At 47.1% G+C, this 19327-nt stretch overlaps 1 protein-coding gene across 2 annotated transcripts in view; it reads right to left on the bottom strand.

The window, feature by feature from the left end:
• Positions 1–4758, bottom strand: part of PLEK (pleckstrin) — a 29101-nt gene extending 24343 nt beyond the window's left edge. For both annotated transcript variants that reach the window (XM_060257622.1, XM_060257629.1), the window contains exon 1: positions 4634–4758. In XM_060257622.1, the coding sequence (XP_060113605.1) occupies positions 4634–4693 (60 nt within the window). In that variant the 5' untranslated portion in view covers positions 4694–4758. The remainder of the gene's footprint in view (positions 1–4633) is intronic.
• Between the last annotated feature and the right edge of the window lie 14569 nt (positions 4759–19327).

Raw genomic sequence — 19327 nt, 5'->3', positions numbered from 1 at the left:
GGGCCTGATCCAACATGGCTTCTCGTATGTTCACCCATCCCCCATGTCAGAATTTGAAATGTGCCCACAGTCTCAAAAACACTGGGAACCCCCAATCTTGTTAATCAAATAATACTGTTTGGGTTTTTTTAAGAGGAAGAAAATATGTAAAACCCCCCCAAAATACTACCCTCCCTGTCACTTCCCTATTTGCTACTTCTCTTTTCCTTTGAGTCGGTTACACCGCATGCCTGCCCTGTAATAATTTCCCTCAACAGCTGAACATTCGGAACCATACTGCTGATGTTCGAGCTCGCAAACTGTGCCCGAACCATGTGTGCACCACACAAAAGAGAACCCCACAGTGTCTTAAGTCCTTCCAACTTCGAGAAAAATACCAAGTGACCGTCCCACAATCCAATCCGTTTGTTGCTGCGGAGAGGCACGGAATTCCCCCTCCCAGTGAAACTTTGGTGGCAGTTACGTTATGAACACAAGCCAAGAGTGTTTTTGGTTCCTCTCATGCCCTGTTCAGTCTCTGTTGTGGGGAGGGCACTTCTTGAACACCCTATAAACACATTGTTACTTGGTTCCATTTCAACTAGGTTGCACTTTTTTTAAAAAAAAGGTTCTCATCAAGGCTATCAATTTGCTCTAATCTGGATTCCTTTATCCAGTTGTCATAAGTGTCATATGGAGCAGAGGTCCATTAGCCACAGCATGTTGTTGGAACTCTCTGTCTGGGGCAAGTGATGTTCTGTATTCTTAGTGCTTGGGAGGGACAACAGTGTGAGGACTTCTAGTGTCCTGGCCCCACTGGTGGACCTCCTGATGACACCTGAGGGGTTTGTGTGTTTTTGGCCACTGTGTGACACAGAGTGTTGGACTGCATGGGCCATTGGCCTGATCCAACATGGCTTCTCTTATGTTCTTATGTCATGATCCAGAACCTCGAACTTCCCTTCCTGTGGGAACAAATTGCTCCATGCAGATATGGAGATTTTTCACCAGGATGTCTGTAGCGCCCTTCTAACTGGAGTTGCACCCGTCCATGCCCATTGATTTCAGTGGACTTAGAAGGGTGTAACTTTGCCCTGATTTGAATGGCCCAGGGTAGTCTGATAATGTCCGACCTTGGAAAGAGGGTTGGCCCTGGTTAGTGCTTCAGTGGGAGACCACCAAGGAAGTCTAAAGTTGTTATGCAGAGGCAGGCAATGGCAAACCATCTCTGAACCTCTGCCTTAACTGGGACCTTTAATGCCTTATATGCCAGGGACCTGTCTACGTCCGGGACCACCTTTCCCCATACGAGCCCCAGAGAGCACTACGATCAAGTTCCCAAAATCTCCTCATGATCCCTGGGCCAAAAGACACTCTGCTGTCTACCACCAGAGCCAGAGCCTTTTTGGTAGCAGCCCCTGCCCTGCGGAACACTCTCCCCCTAAACATCAGGGCCCTGCGGGACTTGCCACAGTTCCGCAGGGCTTGTAAAACAGAACTGTTCAAATTGGCTTTTAATACCTAAAGGCAAGGGTGGAATTCTAGCAGGAGCTCCTTTGCATATTAGGCCACGCACCCCTGATGTAGCCAATCCCCCAAGAGCTTACAAGGCTCTTTTTTGTAAGCTCTTGGAGGATTGACTACATCAGGGGTTTGTGGCCTAATATGCAAAGGAGATCCTGCTAAAATTCCACCCCTGTTTAATAGGAAGTGACCACCACTCCACAGCACTGATATCGGAACCCATCCCAGTATAAATATAGAGTGCCAACCAGTGTTCCCTCTAAGCTGAGTTAGTGTGAGCTAGCTCACAGTTTTTTAGCTTCCAGCTGACACATCTTTGTCTCAGCTCAGGAAAAATGGCCCCAGAGCGCACTAATTTATGCAGTGGCTCACAACTTTAATGCCAGTAGCTCGTAACTTCAACGCCAGTAGTTCACAAAGTAGAATTGTTGCTCACAAGAGTCCACAACTTAGAGGGAACATGGGCGCCAAACGATATTTAACATCACAAATGCACGTAGCGCTAAATACAAAGCAAGACTTTGGACGCCATCTTGGATTTTAAGGACTGCAACTGTAAGCGTAAGCGTCACTGTAAGCGTTTGAAATGATTTTATTGTATTTCTAATTTTAACTTTATGTATTTTAACTGCTGCTAGCCGTCCTGAGCCTGTTAGGAGAGGGCGGGATATAAATATAATAAATAAATTTTATTTTTATTTAATTTATTTTCGTAGGCTCAGGGCGGAGTACAACACATAATAAAACAATAAAATGCAATAAAAGCATTTTAAAACAGACAACTCAACAGCACTCCGATTACCATGACATCACATATTGCCCAGCCTAGCCATCTCACATCATGATATCTCATAGAGATGGCAGTTTTTATTCCAATTCCTAGCACAGATGACAGTGAAGAAGATAGAAGATATTGGATTTATATCCCGCCCTCCACTCCGAAGAGTCTCAGAGCGGCTCACAATCTCCTTTACCTTCCTCCCCCCCACAACAGACACCCTGTGAGGTGGGTGGGGCTGGAGAGGGCTCTCACAGCAGCTGCCCTTTCAAGGACAACCTCTGTGATAGTTATGGCTGACCCAAGGCCATGCTAGCAGGTGCAAGTGGCGGAGTGGGGAATCAAACCTGGGTCTCCCAGATAAGAGTCCGCACACTTAACCACTACACCAGACTGGCTCCCAGTACTGGCCAGGGAGGCCAACCAGATCCAAAAATAGATGCCTGCAGCCTCAGCTAAAAGCCTGGCGGGACAGCTCCGTTTTACAGGCCCTACGGAAGGCTAATAAGCCAGGTAGGGCCCGGATCTCAACAGAGAGCTGATTCCACCAGGTTTGGGCCATTGAATAAAACAAAACATTGCGACGGGAAGTCCAGCGTTGCTCCGCAAAGCACAGTGCCGGATTAAACCCTGGGGAGGCCCTTAGGCAGTCAAAATCTCAGGGGCCCCCCCGCACAAAATTACCTCAGAGTCTGAGCCCCCGCCCCACTGCCCATGGCCCTCGCTGCAGCCTTCAGGCACCTTCTCAAAAGCCCCTTTTGCTAAGCTGTGGGGGAGAGGCAGAGAGAGGCAAACTCGGCAACGATGCCAGCAGTACCCACACCTGGTCAGTCGGGCAAAGAGCAGCTCAGTTGTGGGCTGCTTGTGCAGGCTAGGAGGGCTGCAAGCAGAGGGGGAAACTTGGGGGGAAGCTGGCCCGGGGCTCTTCAAGGCGTGAAGACCTGTTAATCCGACCATGTGCAGAGGGCAGGCAATGGCAAACCAACGCCGTTCGTCTCTTGCCTCGGAAACCCTCAGGGTGTCGAATTCGTTTCTTACAAGGGCCAAATCTGACATGAATGAGACATTGTTGGGCCAGGCAATGTAGGTCCAGACTACATGTGTACCTATTTAAGATTAGACAGCAAAGATATAAATTTTATAAAGGACACAAACACAAGGTATTTTTTTTAAAAAAAAAAAACACCTTAAAACGCACTTAAAACGTTAGCACTCGTTGGTCTTAAAGGTGCTTTCTTTGTATTTCTCCCTTGTAATCCAGGGAACTGGGCAAAGGAAGCTCTGGCTCTTTCCTTCCTTCCCCAGGGAACTAGGGGGGGAGCCTCAGCCAATAGAAGGAAGAGAGGCGTGGCTCAGTAGCTCTGCTGCACAATTGAGAGAGCCTGACAAAGCAAGTTATTCCTCCCCAAGGGAGGAGCCTCAACCAATGGAGAAAATAGAGGTTTTACTCTGTAGCTCTGCTGTGCGATTGAGCAAGCCTGGCAAAGCAAGCTGTGATGCAGAAGGAAGCAAGAGAGAGGGAGAAGGAAGCAGACGACAGCCAGTTGCTTGGGAGCCTGATAGGTAGGGCCGGATCTAAGAAGGGAGAGAGGGGGGTGCTTGCCCCGGGCACCGATGGAGGGGGGGCACCAAATTGGGTATGGAGTCCATTATATTCTATGGGACCATAAGATAGAATGGCCCATAAGGGGGCGCCATTTTTTAAATGTTGCCCCCCCCTCAGAAAACACGTTGATCCAATCCTGCTGATCGGAGCCCTCCGGGGACCTGATTCAGCCCCCGAACTGCATGTTTTATACCCCTGGCTTAGAGGGACCACTGCTCCAGACTTACAGAGATTCGTTCCCCCGGAGAGAATGGGTGCTTTAAGACTAGCGGGTCAACTCTATGACCCTGTAGAGCACTGAGGTCCTCTCTAGATTCCATTCTTCCAATCTCTAGGAATTTCCCAAGCTGGATCTGGTAACCTTACTTCCCCTCTCCCCTGCTGATAGCCAGCGAGGACTTGAACATATGAAGCTGCCTTCTACTGAATCAGACCCCTGGTCCATCAAAGTCAGTATTGTCTTCTCAGACTGGCAGCAGCTCTCCAGGGTCTCAAGCTGAGGTTTTTCACACCTATTTGCCTGGACCCTTTTTGGGAGATGCCGGGGATTGAACCTGGGACCTTCTGCTTCCCAAGCAGATGCTCTTACCACTGAGCCACCATCCCTCCATCTCCATCACCTACTGCCTAGACCCTTTTTAGTTGGAGATGCCAGGGATTGAACCTGAGACCTTCTGCTTCCCAAGCAGATGCTCTACCACTGAGCGACCGTCCCTCCCCTTGGCAATTCTAAGGTCCCCACATACCTTCTTCACGAGGTACCCTTCCCGTATGCGTCTGGGTTCCCTCTCCGGTTCTTGCTCCATCTTTGTTTGTGCTGTGAGATCCGAAGCAGCCAACGGTTCACACACTTCTGGCAGCGCGGGGGTTTTTGCATAATGCCTGGCTGGAGTTGTGACTTTCATAAGTTCCCCGGCTTGGTAATCACATGAAAGCATACCCAATTTCCCCTTCCGGAAGAAGGAAATGCAGAAGCAGACGTATGCTCTCCGTTAAGCGCTTGTCTGTGCTGAGCCCGCAGGCTAAGGCCAGCCATAAATGAAAGTAAATAACCGTTGTTTGTTCTGGGAGGGAGGGATCACACAAGATTTTCTTGGTACGTGGTTAAGGAATACGTATTAAGACTCGATTCAAGAAGTGCTCAGGCGGAGTTAAGCTTGCCGGGGGCGGGGTGGGGGGAGAATCCCCTAAACAAAACCTGAAAAGATGGCAAAGAAACCTTATCAATGGCAACAGCTGTGATTTTCACGACGGACTTTTTATAGGGTGGTTTGCCATTGCCTTCCCCAGTCATCTACACTTCCCCCCACCCCCAGCAAGCTGGGTAATTTTACCGACCTCAGAAGAATGGAAGGCTGAGTCAACCTTCAGCCGGCTACCTGAACCCAGCTTCCGCCGGGATCAAACTCAGGTCGTGAGCAGAGCTTAGGACTGCGGTGCTGCAGCTTTAACACTCCGCGCCACGAGGCTCTGGGATAATTTATTTATTTATTTTATTTCATTTATATCCTGTCCTCCCCTAACAGGCTCAAGGAGGCTGTAATAAATACAATCATATGAAAACCAATAAAATCAATTAAATAAAATCTATTATAAAACCCTGATGGTGTCCTATTAACATTCTTCTGTTACAGATTCCTGGATGCTGCATCGGGAGGGGGGGGGGAGATGGGCGGAGGGGAAAAGGTGCCAGCTCTTCAACCGTTGCTATCCTGGCAGAACATCTCTGCCTTACAGGCCCTGAAGAACTAGAGAGCCAGTTTGGTGTAGTGGTTAAGTGTGCAGACTCTTAACTGGGAGAACGGGGTTTGATTCCCCACTCCTCCACTTGCAGCTGCTGGAATGGCCTTGGGTCAGCCATAGCTCTCTTATTTAGGAGAACCGGGTTTGATTCCCCACTCCTCCACTTGCACCTGCTGGAATGGCCTTGGGTCAGCCATAGCTCTCTTATCTGGGAGAACCGGGTTTGATTCCCCGCTCCTCCGCTTGCACCTGCTGGAATGACCTTGGGTCAGCCATAGCTCTCTTATCTGGGAGAACCGGGTTTGATTCCCCACTCCTCCGCTTGCAGCTGCTGGAATGGCCTTGGGTCAGCCATAGCTCTCTTATCTGGGAGAACCGGGTTTGATTCCCCACTCCTCCACTTGCAGCTGCTGGAATGGCCTTGGGTCAGCCATAGCTCTCTTATTTAGGAGAACCGGGTTTGATTCCCCACTCCTCCACTTGCACCTGCTGGAATGGCCTTGGGTCAGCCAGAGCTCTCTTGTCTGGGAGAACCAGGTTTGATTCCCCACTCCTCCACTTGCACCTGCTGGAATGGCCTTGGGTCAGCCAGAGCTCTCTTATCTGGGAGAACCGGGTTTGATTCCCCACTCCTCCACTTGCACCTGCTGGAATGGCTTTGGGTCAGCCAGAGCTCTCTTATCTGGGAGAACCGGGTTTGATTCCCCACTCCTCCACTTGCAGCTGCTGGAATGGCCTTGGGTCAGCCATAGCTCTGGAAGAGGTTGTCCTTGGGGCTCTCAGCCCCACCCACCTCACAGGGGGTCTGTTGTGGGGGGGAGGAAGCTAAAGGGGATTGTGACTGCTCTCTCTGAGATTCAGAGTATAGGGCAGGATATAAATCTAATTTCTTCTTTTTCTCCTTCTCCACTTGCATCTGCTGGAATGGCCTTGAGTTAGCCATAGCTATCACAGAGGCTGTCCTTGAAAGGGCAGCTGCTGTGAGAGTCCTCTCAGCCCCACCCACCTCACAGGGTGTCTGTTGTGAGGGAAGAAGATAAAGGAGATTGTAAGCCGCTCTGAGTCTCTGATTCAGAGAGAAGGACGGGGTATAAAACTGCAATTCTTCTTCTTCCTCCTCCTCCTCCTTTTCCTCCTCCTCCTCCTCCTTTACCTGATGAAGAACATTTCCATACAATAAAACTCCAGACTAGGGTTCCCTGACCTTTTTTGAACTTGTGGGCATATTTAGAATTCTGACATGGCAACAAAATGGCGGCCGCAGGAGGCAGAGCCAGCCGCAAAACGGCTGCCACAGCTTGACTCCAGTCACACAGTGCAAATCCTTGGGCTGGGGGTGGGCAGCAACTGCCAAGGCCACATTTTTAAAAATCTGCACTGCCAATCCAATTTTCAGTAGTCAATCAGAAGCCCTGCTGGGGCAAAACCTGACCTGGACCATCCCTCTTCCTAAAAACACTTGGCGGGTGCCAGAAAACGTGTCAGCAGGTGCCGTGGCACTCACAAGCACCATTTTAGGCAGGGCCAGCCCTAGACTATCTGGCATCTTAGGCAATCAACAAACAAAGGAGATCTGGGGTAATTATGTAGCTATAAAGTACAAGAAAAGCCCCAGGGTAACAAAAGACTGAGAACCCCATGGCGCAGAGTGGTAAAGCTGCGGTATTGCAGTTGGAACCCTCTGCTCATGACCTGAGTTCGATCCCAGCGGAAGCCGGGTTCAGGTAGCCGGCTCCAGGTTGACTGAGCCTTCCACCCTTCCGAGGTTGGTCAAATGAGGACCCAGCTTGCTGGGGGGGAAAGTGTAGATGACCGGGGAAGGCAATCGCAAACCACTCCGTAAAAGGTCTGCCGCGAAAACGTTGTGAAAGCAACATCACCCCAGAGTTGGAAACGACCGGTGCTTGCATAGGGGACTGCCTTGACCTTTTGAACAAAAGACTTGAATACTTAACAATGCTCTAAAGTATTTTTGACAACTGTAATAACAAACAATATATATATAAAGTAACAAAGCCCACTCTAACAAGGCAAATTCTACATACAAGTAATATAACAGGCAGCGTAACACAATTCAGTAATCAGTACAAATACAGGTCGCTCTTGACAAACAGATATATATCAAGCCAGTCCAAAAATGTGGCTCAGCCCACAGTATTCTTCTCTGGCCTCTTTAGGCTTAAACATCTTAAAGGAGCAAAGCTGGACCAGTGATCGATAATATCCGGTTTCGGGTAGCCTTCGTCTTCAGCTTGCATAAATCTCAGAGCAGTGTCCCCATGCATGAAATACATTCCAAAAGCAGGGAATATATAAGGCTCCCGCACTGATAACCAATTTTCAAAAAGAGATGAATTGCGGGGAGAATGAAAAGCACAAAACTTGACATTGCTCTCTGACCTGGATAGCTTACAGCACAACTCTTCTAAATCGGCTGCCTTCAGTTGAATACTATTTGGGTGGGAAATATCCAGACCCCACCCCCCCCCCCACCCCTGAACAAAGCGGTAACGAATCTATGATTATTGCATTTTTTAAAAATAATGGCTTTCATTTACCCTAACACTGTCAAGTTGTATTTCAAATGCCCAAGCGAGCCGGATGGTTGCAAATTCATGCTGTGGTAACGTCGCCCCCTTCTGGCGTTTGATGCGGAGCGACGCAAGGACATTTCCACATTTTGCTTTGCTATTGTCACTTGTGTGGGCTGCTCTCCAGCCTTCTGAGGCCTGCTTGCTGCACTATAACTTTTAGCATAATGCCATCGTCGCCTCCGTGTTACTTTTTGATACTTGGTCGGCATGCATCCCCCAAAAAGGAACAACTAAGCATGCCTCCCCAATTTTGACTGCCTTCCCCAGGTGGCTCATGACTGGAGAGGAGAGAAAAGATCAGGGAGGCATACAAACTCACCCTGGAGTTGTGCCAGGGGACGGCAGGCTCCCATCACTGAAGGGAAGGCAAATTTCTTCCCTGTCAGTGAATCCCGAAGCCCACACCCCACACCGCTCCAGCTTGACCCAAATTATTGGGTGGACAAAAGCAAACTGTGGGCTCCTAACTCCACAGGGAGCAAAAGAGACAGTGATTCCTTCCGTTACAAACCGAAAGCAGGAAGGGACAGAAAGGGCTGCTATTCACAGCCGCGCTTGATGGCTGCTGCACGGTTTTCACAGAGCACTATTTTGGGAGAGGGCGAGATTTTCAGTTTCGTTCTCACTCCTGCCACATGCACCTCTCAACTTACAGAGACGCGCTCTCCCCATGCTTGTTGTGTCTAAATAGACTCATGCAACAAAAATGTTTATGCATAACATGGTACGGATTTAAGAACCAATGACAGTGAAGTAAAATGATCTGGTAGGCAGTGGTTGACAATGCAAAATGGTACAATGGCGGAATAGTCAAATTAACAAATGGAGCAAACCTTTGATCTGAGTAGCATGAGCATGCGAAAGCAACAAAACAGAGGTATGTCAAAATGTGAGATTGTCCATCAATGACAATGGGAGATGGGTTCAATACATGTAATGGGATAAGCAACCAAAGTCCCTGTTTGAGTGTGTCAATACAGCTCAAAGAGAAATACATTGGAGAGTGATGTTCTTGTCCACCTAATTTACCTTTTAATATGAAAACCTAATTCTAGTTTGCCATAGGAAAAAGTTATACAATAAAATATAGTGAAAGTGAATAAAGCATATGTAATGAGATATACGGCCAATATCCCTATTTTGAGTATGTCAATACAAATAATGTATACTGATACACAATTCTAAAAGAGCAACACATTGGAATACTGTGGATGTAGAGCTATACTCACTGAGAGTGGGTTTAGCATCTGTAATGAGATAAAAAACCAATATCCCTGTTCAGTCCTGGGGAGGTGTTTGTTCCAAGTTTCATAATAATTTGCAATTCAGCAATTTCTCTCTCCATTTTGTTCTTGAAGTTCCTTTGGATTTCACTGTCATTGGTTCTTAAATCTGTACCATGTTGCATTCTGGGCCACTGCCTACCAGCTTTGTATGGCTCTGCTCACTGTGCTGGATTCCTCGTCTGAGGAAGTGTGCTTAAGAGCACACGAAAGCTGACGTTCTGAATAAAAATTGGTTGGTCTTAAAGGTGCGACTTGACTCCTGCTGTGTTCAACTGCTTCAGACCAACACTGCTGCCCGCTTGGATCTATTTTAAACATAGCTCAGCATCGCATTTATTTCGCTAGATGGGGAATGAGAATACGGAAGGAGCCTCCTACATTGACCTGGACGGACCAGGCTACCCCACTCTCTTCAGATCTCGGAAACTGAGCAGGCTCAGTTCTGGTTAGCGCTTGGATGGGAGACCACCTAAGAAGTCCTTGGTTGCATCATCTATAAACCTTAGGAAACTTAGGAGTTAGTTTAGTGTAGTGGTTAAGTGTTCAGACTCTTATCTGGGAGAACCGGGTTTGATTCCCCACTCCTCCACCTGCAGCTGCTGGAATGGCCTTGGGTCAGCCATAGCTCTCGCAGGAGTTGTCCTTGAAAGGGCAGCTTCTGTCAGAGCTCTCACAGGGTGCCTGTTGTGGGGGAGGAAGGTAAAGGAGATTGTGAGCCACTCTGAGACTCTGATTCAGAGAAAAGGGTGGGATATAAATAAACAAGATTGTTTAAACTAGCGTTTAAAAAATAACGGGGAAGTGACCACTATTCCACCATCCCACAGCACTGACACTTGAACCATCCCAGTACAAATATAGTGTTCTAAAAAAGATGTTATAATATCATTACATGCAGCACACAATAAGAATTAAAACCTGCTATCTGGATCCTGGTGAGTGAACCTGGAACCGTACTACATATTTTAAAGAGAGCCAGTTTGGTGTAGTGGTGAAGTGTGCGGACTCTTATCTGGGAGAACCGGGTTTGATTCCCCGCTCCTCCACATGCAGCTGCTGGAATGGCCTTGGGTCAGCCATAGCTCTGGCAGAGATTGTCCTTGAAAGGGCAGCTTCTGGGAGAGCACTCTCAGTCCCATCCACCTCACAGGGTGTCTGCTGTGGGGGGAGGAGATATAGGAGATTGTAAGCCGCTCTGAGTCTCTGATTCAGAGAGAAGGGCGGGGTATAAATCTGCAATTCTTCTTGTATGAACTATTGAAATATTTTAATGATTTTATTGTACTTTGATTTTAACACTCTTATTTTAATAGTTGTTACCTGCCCTAAGCTTGTTAGGAGAAGGTGGGATATAGATGCAATAAATAAATAAATCTGCAGTCTTCTTCTTCATCATCTCCTTCTCCTTCTTCTTCTCCTCCTCCTCCTTCTTCTTCTCCTTCTCCTCCTCCTCCTTCTTCCTATTCTTCTCCTTCTCCTTCTTCTCCTTCTCCTCATAAAATAAAAGTTCCCTGAATACCAAGGGATGCTAAAAAGGCGCCTGAAAAGGGGAGGAGGTGCCTTTCTTCTTATGCCTTCGCCAATCTGCGCGTTCATATGGAACAAATGTAAAAAGCACACAGTGAGCTAAACTCATTATAGATCCGACCTATCATGGAAAGCCAATGCCAATCAACGCTTCCAGCTGCAGAGAGTTTACCAAGCCATGATATCCCCCGTTCTAGTGACAAATCTAATCGACCGTTGGTGCCAGCCAATGCTGATACACTCAGTCTTCCACTGTGTTCATAGAAAGATGGAGTACATGTGGTCATTGTTCCTTTTGAAACTTCCACCATGTTTTGGATCCAGGCAGGGGTGGGATTCTAGCAGGATCTCCTTTGCATATTATGCCACACCTCCCTGATGTAGCCCATCCTCCAAGAGCTTACAAGGCTCCTTTTTTGTAAGCTCTTGGAGGATGGGCTACATCAGGGGTGTGTGGCCTAATATGCAAAGGAGCACCTGCTAGAATTCCACGCCTGGATCCAGGCCCTTTCTAGCACATGCAAACCATAGATATGGATAGGAGAAAGCTTGCTTGTATTGCTGCATCATAGTGGCCTTGACTGGACAGAAAGGTGTGATCCAGCTGGACTCTTCTGATGCTGTTATGTTCTTGACATCAAGGGATGGCCACAGCCTCTATGCCCTGTTTGTTGGCCCTCCAGATGAACAGGTTGGCACTGTGTGAAACAGGATGCTGGACTGGATGGACCACTGATCTGATCCAGCAGGGCTCTTCTGATGTTCTCATGAAGGCCTCAGCCTCTCTGCCCTGTTGTTGGCCCTCTAGAGGAACTGGTGGGCCACTGTGTGAGACAGGAGGCTGGACTAGATGGACCACTGGTCTGATCCAGCGGGGCTCTTCTGATATTCTTATTAACGTCTCAGCCTCTCTGCCCTGTTGTTGGCCCTCCAGAAGAACTGGTGGGCCACTGTGTGAGACAGGAGGCTGGGCTAGATGGACCACTGGTCTAATCCAGCAGGGCACTTCTGATGTTCTCATGAAGGTCTCAGCCTCTCTGCCCTGTTGCTGGCCCTCCAGAGGAACTGGTGGGCCACTGTGTGAGACAGGAGGCTGGACTAGATGGACCACTGGTCTAATCCAGCAGGGCACTTCTGATATTCTTATGAAGGTCTCAGCCTCTCTGCCCTGTTGCTGGCCCTCCAGAGGAACTGGTGGGCCACTGTGTGAGACAGGAGGCTGGACTAGATGGACCACTGGTCTAATCCAGCAGGGCTCTTCTGATGTTCTCATGAAGACCTTGTCTTCGATACCCCGTTGTTGGCTCTTCAGAGGACCTGGTTGGCCACTGTGTGAGACATGATGCTGGACTAGATGGACCCTCACTGGTCTGATCCAGCAGGGTTCCTTTTCCATTCAACTGTATTACAACAGATTACATCCATCATCAACACACATCTTATGATCATGCATGCCTTCCCGAACTTCTATATCACATTTTAGCCATCTCTTCATGACTACCTGACCCCATCCCTTGGTTTCTAGATGAAGTTCCTTCCTTGGACTGTAGGGACAAAAATAAAAATAATAATGGTATCTGCTTAGCTTTTGTTTCAGTGAGCTCTGCAGTACTCAAATAAAACAGGAAAACCCATGGCTGTATTTTGCAAGACAGGCCCTTTCCTAAGAGCTGGCAGATTTATCCTGCAAACAGATTTCTCGCAAAACTCAGATTTTGTTTCCTATGAGATTCCATTAAGAAACTAAAGGTTAATAAGATGGTGCTGGAGAAGACTCTTGAGAGTCCCTTGGACTGCAAGAAGATACAATCAGTCAGTCCTAAGGGAAATCAACCCAGACTGTTCCCTGGAAGGTCAGATGCTGAAGCTGAAACTCAAATCCTTTGGCCACCCAATGAGAAGGGAGCACTCCCTGAAGAAGACCCTGATGCTGGGAAAGACAGAAGGCAAAAGAAGAAGCGGACGGCAAAAGAGGAGATGGCTGGACAGCGTTACTGATGTAACTAACATGAATTTAAGAACATAAGAGAAGCCATGTTGGATCAGGCCAATGGCCCATCCAGTCCAACACTCTGTGTCACACAGTGGCGAAAAAATATATATATATATATCCACACACACATATATATACACACTGTTGCTAATAGCCATTGATGGACCTCTGCTCCATATTTTTATCTAACCCCCTCTTGAAGCTATCTATGCTTGTAGCCACCACCACCTCCTGTGGCAGTGAATTCCACATGTTAATAACCCTTTGGGTGAAGAAGTACTTCCTTTTATCCGTTTTAAACTGAGTGCTCAGCAATTTCATTGAATGCCCACGAGTTCTTGTATTGTGAGAAAGGGAGAAAAGTACTTCTTTCTCTACCTTCTCCATCCCATGCATAATCTTGTAAACCTCTATCATGTCACCCCCGCAGTCGACGTTTCTCCAAGCTAAAGAGCCCCAAGCATTTTAACCTGTTTGGTGTAGTGGTTAAGTGTGTGGACTCTTATCTGGGAGAACCGGGTTTGATTCCCCACTCCTCCACTTGCACCTGCTGGAATGGCCTTGGGTTAGCCATAGCTCTGGCAGAGGTTGTCCTTGAAAGGGCAGCTGCTGTAAGAGCTCTCTTAGCCCCACCCACCTCACAGGGTGTCTGTTGTGGGGGAGGAAGGTAAAGGAGATTGTGAGCCGCTCTGAGACTCTTCGGAGTGGAGGGCGGGATATAAATCCAACATCATCATCATCTTCTTCTTCTTCTTCTTCTTCTTCTTCTTCTTCTTCTTCTTCTTCTTCTTCTTCTTCTTCTTCTTCTTCTTCTTCTTCTTCTTCTTCTTCTTCGTGTTCCAGCCCTTTAATCACTAGTTGCCCTTCTCTGGACTTTCTCCAATGCTATAATATCCTTTTTGAGGTGCGGTGACCAGAATTGCACACACTATTCCAAATGAGACTGCACCATCGATTTATACAGGGGCATTATGATACTGGCTGATTTGTTTTCAATTCCCTTCCTAATAATTTCCAGCATGGCGTTGGTCTTTTTTATTGCAATTGCACACTGTCTTGACATTTTCAGTGAGTTCTCTACCACGACCCCAAGATCTCTCTCTTGGTCAGTCTCTGCCAGTTCACACCCCATCAACTTGTATTTGTAGCTGGGATTCTGGGCCCCAATGTGCATTACTTTGCACTTGGCCACATTGAACCTCATCTGCCACGTTGACGCCCACTCACCCAGCCTCAACAGATCCCTTTGGAGTGCCTCACAATCCTCTCTGGTTCTCACCACCCTGAACAATTTAGTGTCATCCGCAAACTTGGCCACTCCCAACTCCAAATCATTTATGAACAAGTTAAAGAGCATGGGACCCAGTACTGAGCCCTGTGGCACCCCACTGCTTACCGTCCTCCACTGCGAAGACTGCCCATTTAATTTGAGCAGATTTCGGAGGATGGTGGAAGACAGGAGTGCCTGGCATGACTTTGCACAGGGGGTCACAAAGAGTTGGACTTGACTGTGTGACTGAACAACAAAAGTATAGGCCCAATAATTCTGTTAGTCAAATAAAAAAAAAACATTAAATATTGGCAGAGGTACAAAAACATGCACATATTTATTACAAAGTAGATTTTTAAAAAAACAGATATTGGTCCTGATAATAGCCTTAACTAAGGATCTTATTGTACAGTGATAATAGAAGAAAAAGAAGAAGAAGAAGAAGAAGAAGAAGAAGAAGAAGAAGAAGAAGAAGAAGAAGAAGAAGAAGAAGAAGATGATGATAATGATATTGGATTTATATCCCGCCCTCCACTCCGAAGAGTCTCAGAGTGGCTCACAATCTCCTTTCCCTTCCTCTACCCACAACACCCTGTGAGGTAGATGAAGATATTGGATTTATATCCCGCCCTCCACTCCGAAGAGTCTCAGAACGGCTCACAATCTCCTTTACCTTCCTCCCCCACAACAAACACCCTGTGAGGTGGGTGGGGCTGGAGAGGGCTCTCACAGCAGCTGCCCTTTCAAGGACAACCTCTGCCAGAGCTATGGCTGACCCAAGGCCATTCCAGCAGGTGCAAGTGGAGGAGTGGGGAATCAAACCCGGTTCTCCCAGATAAGAGTCCGCACACTTAACCACTACACCAAACTGGCTCTCCATGACCATTATCGAAATCGGCCATATGTGTTTTGGCCCACTGGTCTTCCTCAGCGGTCAAACCGATGATAGTACAGAATATTATAATGCAACAAATCATTTCTCATAAACTGACCAAGAGGAAATATTTTAAGGGTTATTCTCTGTGGCTAAAGGCAATGATATTCATCAGACACCTCATTCTTGACAGTTTGTTACCATGGTCAGGTATACTTTCCTATAACAATAGTTCAATTGTGTACCTTTCTCGCTGTGTCAGAAAAATTCAATGCAGCCAGGATCTGATAGTGATGCAATAGCAGCTTTCCCAAGAACTGGCACCGATATCCTGCCTGCTTGCTGTAGCGGTTCACAGAGACGGATTCTAATCTGGAGAACTCTCCACTCCTCCTCCTCTTGAAGCCAGCTGGGTGACCTTGGTCCAGTCACAGTTTGCTCAGAGCTCTCTCAGCCCCACCTGCCTCACAGAGAGGAAGGGAAGGTGATTGTAAGCCACTCTGAGACTCCGAGTGAAGGGCGGGGTATAAAACCAACTCTTCTTCTTCCGCAGATTTCTTGCAGAACTTGGGGAAGGACAGTTGCTCAGTGGGTAGAGCATCTGCTTGGTAAGCAGAAGGTCCCAGGTTCAATCCCCGGCATCTCCAACTAAAAAGGGTCCAGGCAAAGAGGAGTGAAAAACTTCCGCTTGAGACCCTGGAGAGTCACTGCCAATCTGAGGAGAGAGACAATACTGACTTTGATGGACCAGGGGTCTGATTCAGTAGAAGGCAGCTGCATATATTTGGAGAGGGATGGTGGCTCAGTGGTAGCACATCTGCTTGGTAAGCAGAAGGTCCCAGGTTCAATCCCCGGCACCTCCAATTAAAAGGGGTCCAGGCAAGTAGGCGTGAAAAACCTCCGCTTGAGACCCTGGAGGGCAGCTGCCAATCTGAGTAAACAAGACTGACTTTGATGAATGATTCAGCAAGAGATTTCAAAGATTTTGGGTTATAACATAAAGAAGGCACCAGAAATCTTTTTGTTGGGATTGCAAATGGAAAATTTTCTGAAACAAGATAGAATGCTACTTTGGTACATACTTTCAGCTACATGGACATTGTATGCGCAGATGTAGAAGCAAGATAAAATACCAGAAAAATGGGACTGGATTATGAAAATTATGCATTGGAGTGAAATGGACAAGCATACAAGACTCTTAAAAGAATATGACATAGAAAAGAATATGATATAGAATATGATATAGAAAAGAGTGGGGAAAATTTCAAAAGTATGTTGAAAAACAATGGAAGGTGAAAGGACATTTGGTGATTTTTGATAATAGTTAAATGCTAGGGGAGATGTAAATAGACTATAGTTAAAAAATGTGATTATACCCTTTTTTTTTCCAACCTACTTTGATAAGGATTATAGTTAAAGTGAGACTATGGGAATATATATTTCTTCAATTTTATTTTTATGATAAGGATTGAGGACTAAAGGATTATAATGGATAATAATTATAGCAAATGGCTCTTTCCTTATCTTATCTTTAGTTTACTATAGTTATAAGATTTTTAATGAAGATTCTTAAAATGTTAAAACTACCTTTTATTTCTTTTTGTATTTTAAGTAAAATGCACTGGTGAAGGACACAAAAAGGGGGGGAGCGGAAAATGTGATGCAATGTATTGGTATTAAATTTTAAAAATAATTTAATATTAATATAAGATGTTGCAGAATAATAAAACTGTTTTACACAAAAGACTGACTTTGATGGACCCAAGGTCTGATTCAATAGGAGGCAGCTTCATTGGTTCATATATTTGGGGAGGGATGTTGGCTCAGTGGTACAGCGTCTGCTTGGTAAGCAGAAGGTCCTAGGTTCAATTCCCAGCATCTCCAACTAAAAAGGGTCCAGGCAAATAGGTGTGAAAAACCTCAGCTTGAGACTCTGAGTAGGCAAGACTGACTTTGATGGATCGAGGGTCTGATTCAGTTGAAGGCAGCTTCATAGGTTCATATATTTGGGGAGGGACGGTGGCTCAGTGGCAAAGCATCTGCTTGGTAAGCAGAAGGTCCCAGGTTCAATCCCCGGCATCTCCAACTAAAAAGGGGCCAGGCAAATAGGAATGAAAAACCTCAGCTTGAGACCCTGGAGAGCCACTGCCAGTATGAGTAGATAAGACTGACTTTGATGGACCAAGGGGGGTCGGATTCAGTCGAAGGCAGCTTCATATGTTCAGAACTACAATTATGTTTCCAATGGGATGCCTTCACATGTTAGACAAGCGTTTGGTCTGAACTGACCTTCAGCTGAAGAAAGGTTTGGAAAGTGAGGTGAACCACAGAATCTGGCTCTGCAATGTTCTTTCCGAAGGCTGCTCTCTGGAAGGATTTCAAACCAACAACTTTTCCTGGGGAGCTGTCCACATGAGTGGTGCTGAAACAACCCCTAGTCCTATAGACCAGGGGTGGCCAACAGTAGCTCTCCAGATGTTTTTTGCCTACAACTCCCATCAGCCCCAGCCATTGGCCATGCCGGCTGGAGCTGATGGGAGTTGTAGACAAAAAACATCTGGAGAGCTACCATTGACCACCCCTGCTATAGATGACTGAACCGTTTCAGTCCGTGGTAATGATTACTCCGGCCAGGGTACACTTAAAGCCTGCAGGATAAAACTCTCTGGTCTTCTTCCTACAGGCTTATAAACAACGTCTAGCCAGAGTGGCTCAGTGACTTATGAACTTTGAGAGCAAGAGGGGTGAAGAGGTTAGAGCATCGGACTAGGCCAGGGGTGGCTGAACTGCAGCTCAGGAGGCAAATGTGCTTCTTTCACACATATTGTGCAGCTCTCAAAGCCCCCACCACCCCATCAGCCAGCTTGGAGAAGGCATTTGCCTCTTTAAATCACTTCTCCAAGCCAAGCTAGTCAGCAGCTTGGAAAATGCATTTAAAGTTAAAGCTGCTTTCTTTCCACCTCTCCCTCATCTATTTCCTTCCTTCCTTCCTCCTTCCCTCATCCATCCTTCCTTCCTTCCTTGCTTAGCCTGGAGAGGAGGTGGCTGAGAGATGATATGATCACCAAGTACTTGAAGGGCTGTCCTATAGAGGATGGTGTGGAATTGTTTTCTGTGGCCCCGGAAGGTAGAACCAGAACCATTGGGTTGAAATTAAATCAAAAGAGTCTCCAGCTCAACATTAGGAAGAACTTCCTGACCATTAGAATGATTCCTCAGTGGAACAGGCTTCCTCAAGAGGTGGTGGGCTGTCCTTCCTTGGAGGTTTTTAAAGAGAGGCTAGATGGCCATCTGACAGCAATGAAGATCCTGTGAATCTAGGGGGAGGTGTTTGTGAGTTTCCTGCATTGTGCAGGGGGTTGGACTAGATGACCCTGGAGGTCCCTTCCAACTCAGGAGGTGGTGGGCTCTCCTTCCTTGAAGGTTTTTAAACAGAGGCTAGATGGCCATCTGACAGCATGAAGATCCTGTGAATTTAGGGGGAGGTGTTTGTGAGTTTCCTGCATTGTGCAGGGAGTTGGACTAGATGACCCTGGAGGTCCCTTCTAAGGAGTCCTTCCTTCCTTCCTTTGTTCCTTTCTTCCTGTCTTGTGGCTCTCAAACATCTGACATGTATTCTATGTGGCTCTTAAGTTAAGCAAGTTTGGCCATCCCTGGACTAGGATTTGGGAGACACAGGTTCGATTCCCCACTCCGATACAGAAGCTGGCTGGATGTCCTCGGACCAGCCACTAACTCTTAACCTTGCCTACCTCACAGGGATATTGTGAAGATAAAATGGAGGATAGGAGACCGGCATCAGCGGCTTTGTATATCCACTGGGGAGAAAGACCTGGTATAGAAGAAGATGATGATGATGAAGAAGAAGATATTGGATTTATATCCCGCCCTCCACTCCGAATCTCAGAGTCTCAGAGCGGCTCACAATCTCCTTTAACTCCCGCTCCCACAACAGACACCCTGTGAGGTGGGTGGGGCTGAGAGAGCTCTCACAGCAGCTGCCCTTTCAAGGACAGCTCTGCCAGAGCTATGGCTGACCCAAGGCCATTCCAGCAGGTGCAAGTGGAGGAGTGGGGAATCAAACCCGGTTCTCCCAGATAAGATTCCGCACATTAAGCACTACACCAAACTGGCTCTCAAACTGGAAGAGTAC

The sequence above is a fragment of the Heteronotia binoei genome, chromosome 1 (assembly GCF_032191835.1).
Source record: "Heteronotia binoei isolate CCM8104 ecotype False Entrance Well chromosome 1, APGP_CSIRO_Hbin_v1, whole genome shotgun sequence".
NCBI classification, from domain to species: Eukaryota; Metazoa; Chordata; class Lepidosauria; order Squamata; family Gekkonidae; genus Heteronotia; species Heteronotia binoei.
The sequence above is the reverse complement of the archived record's forward strand: the minus strand, read 5'-3'. Positions and strand labels throughout refer to the sequence as shown.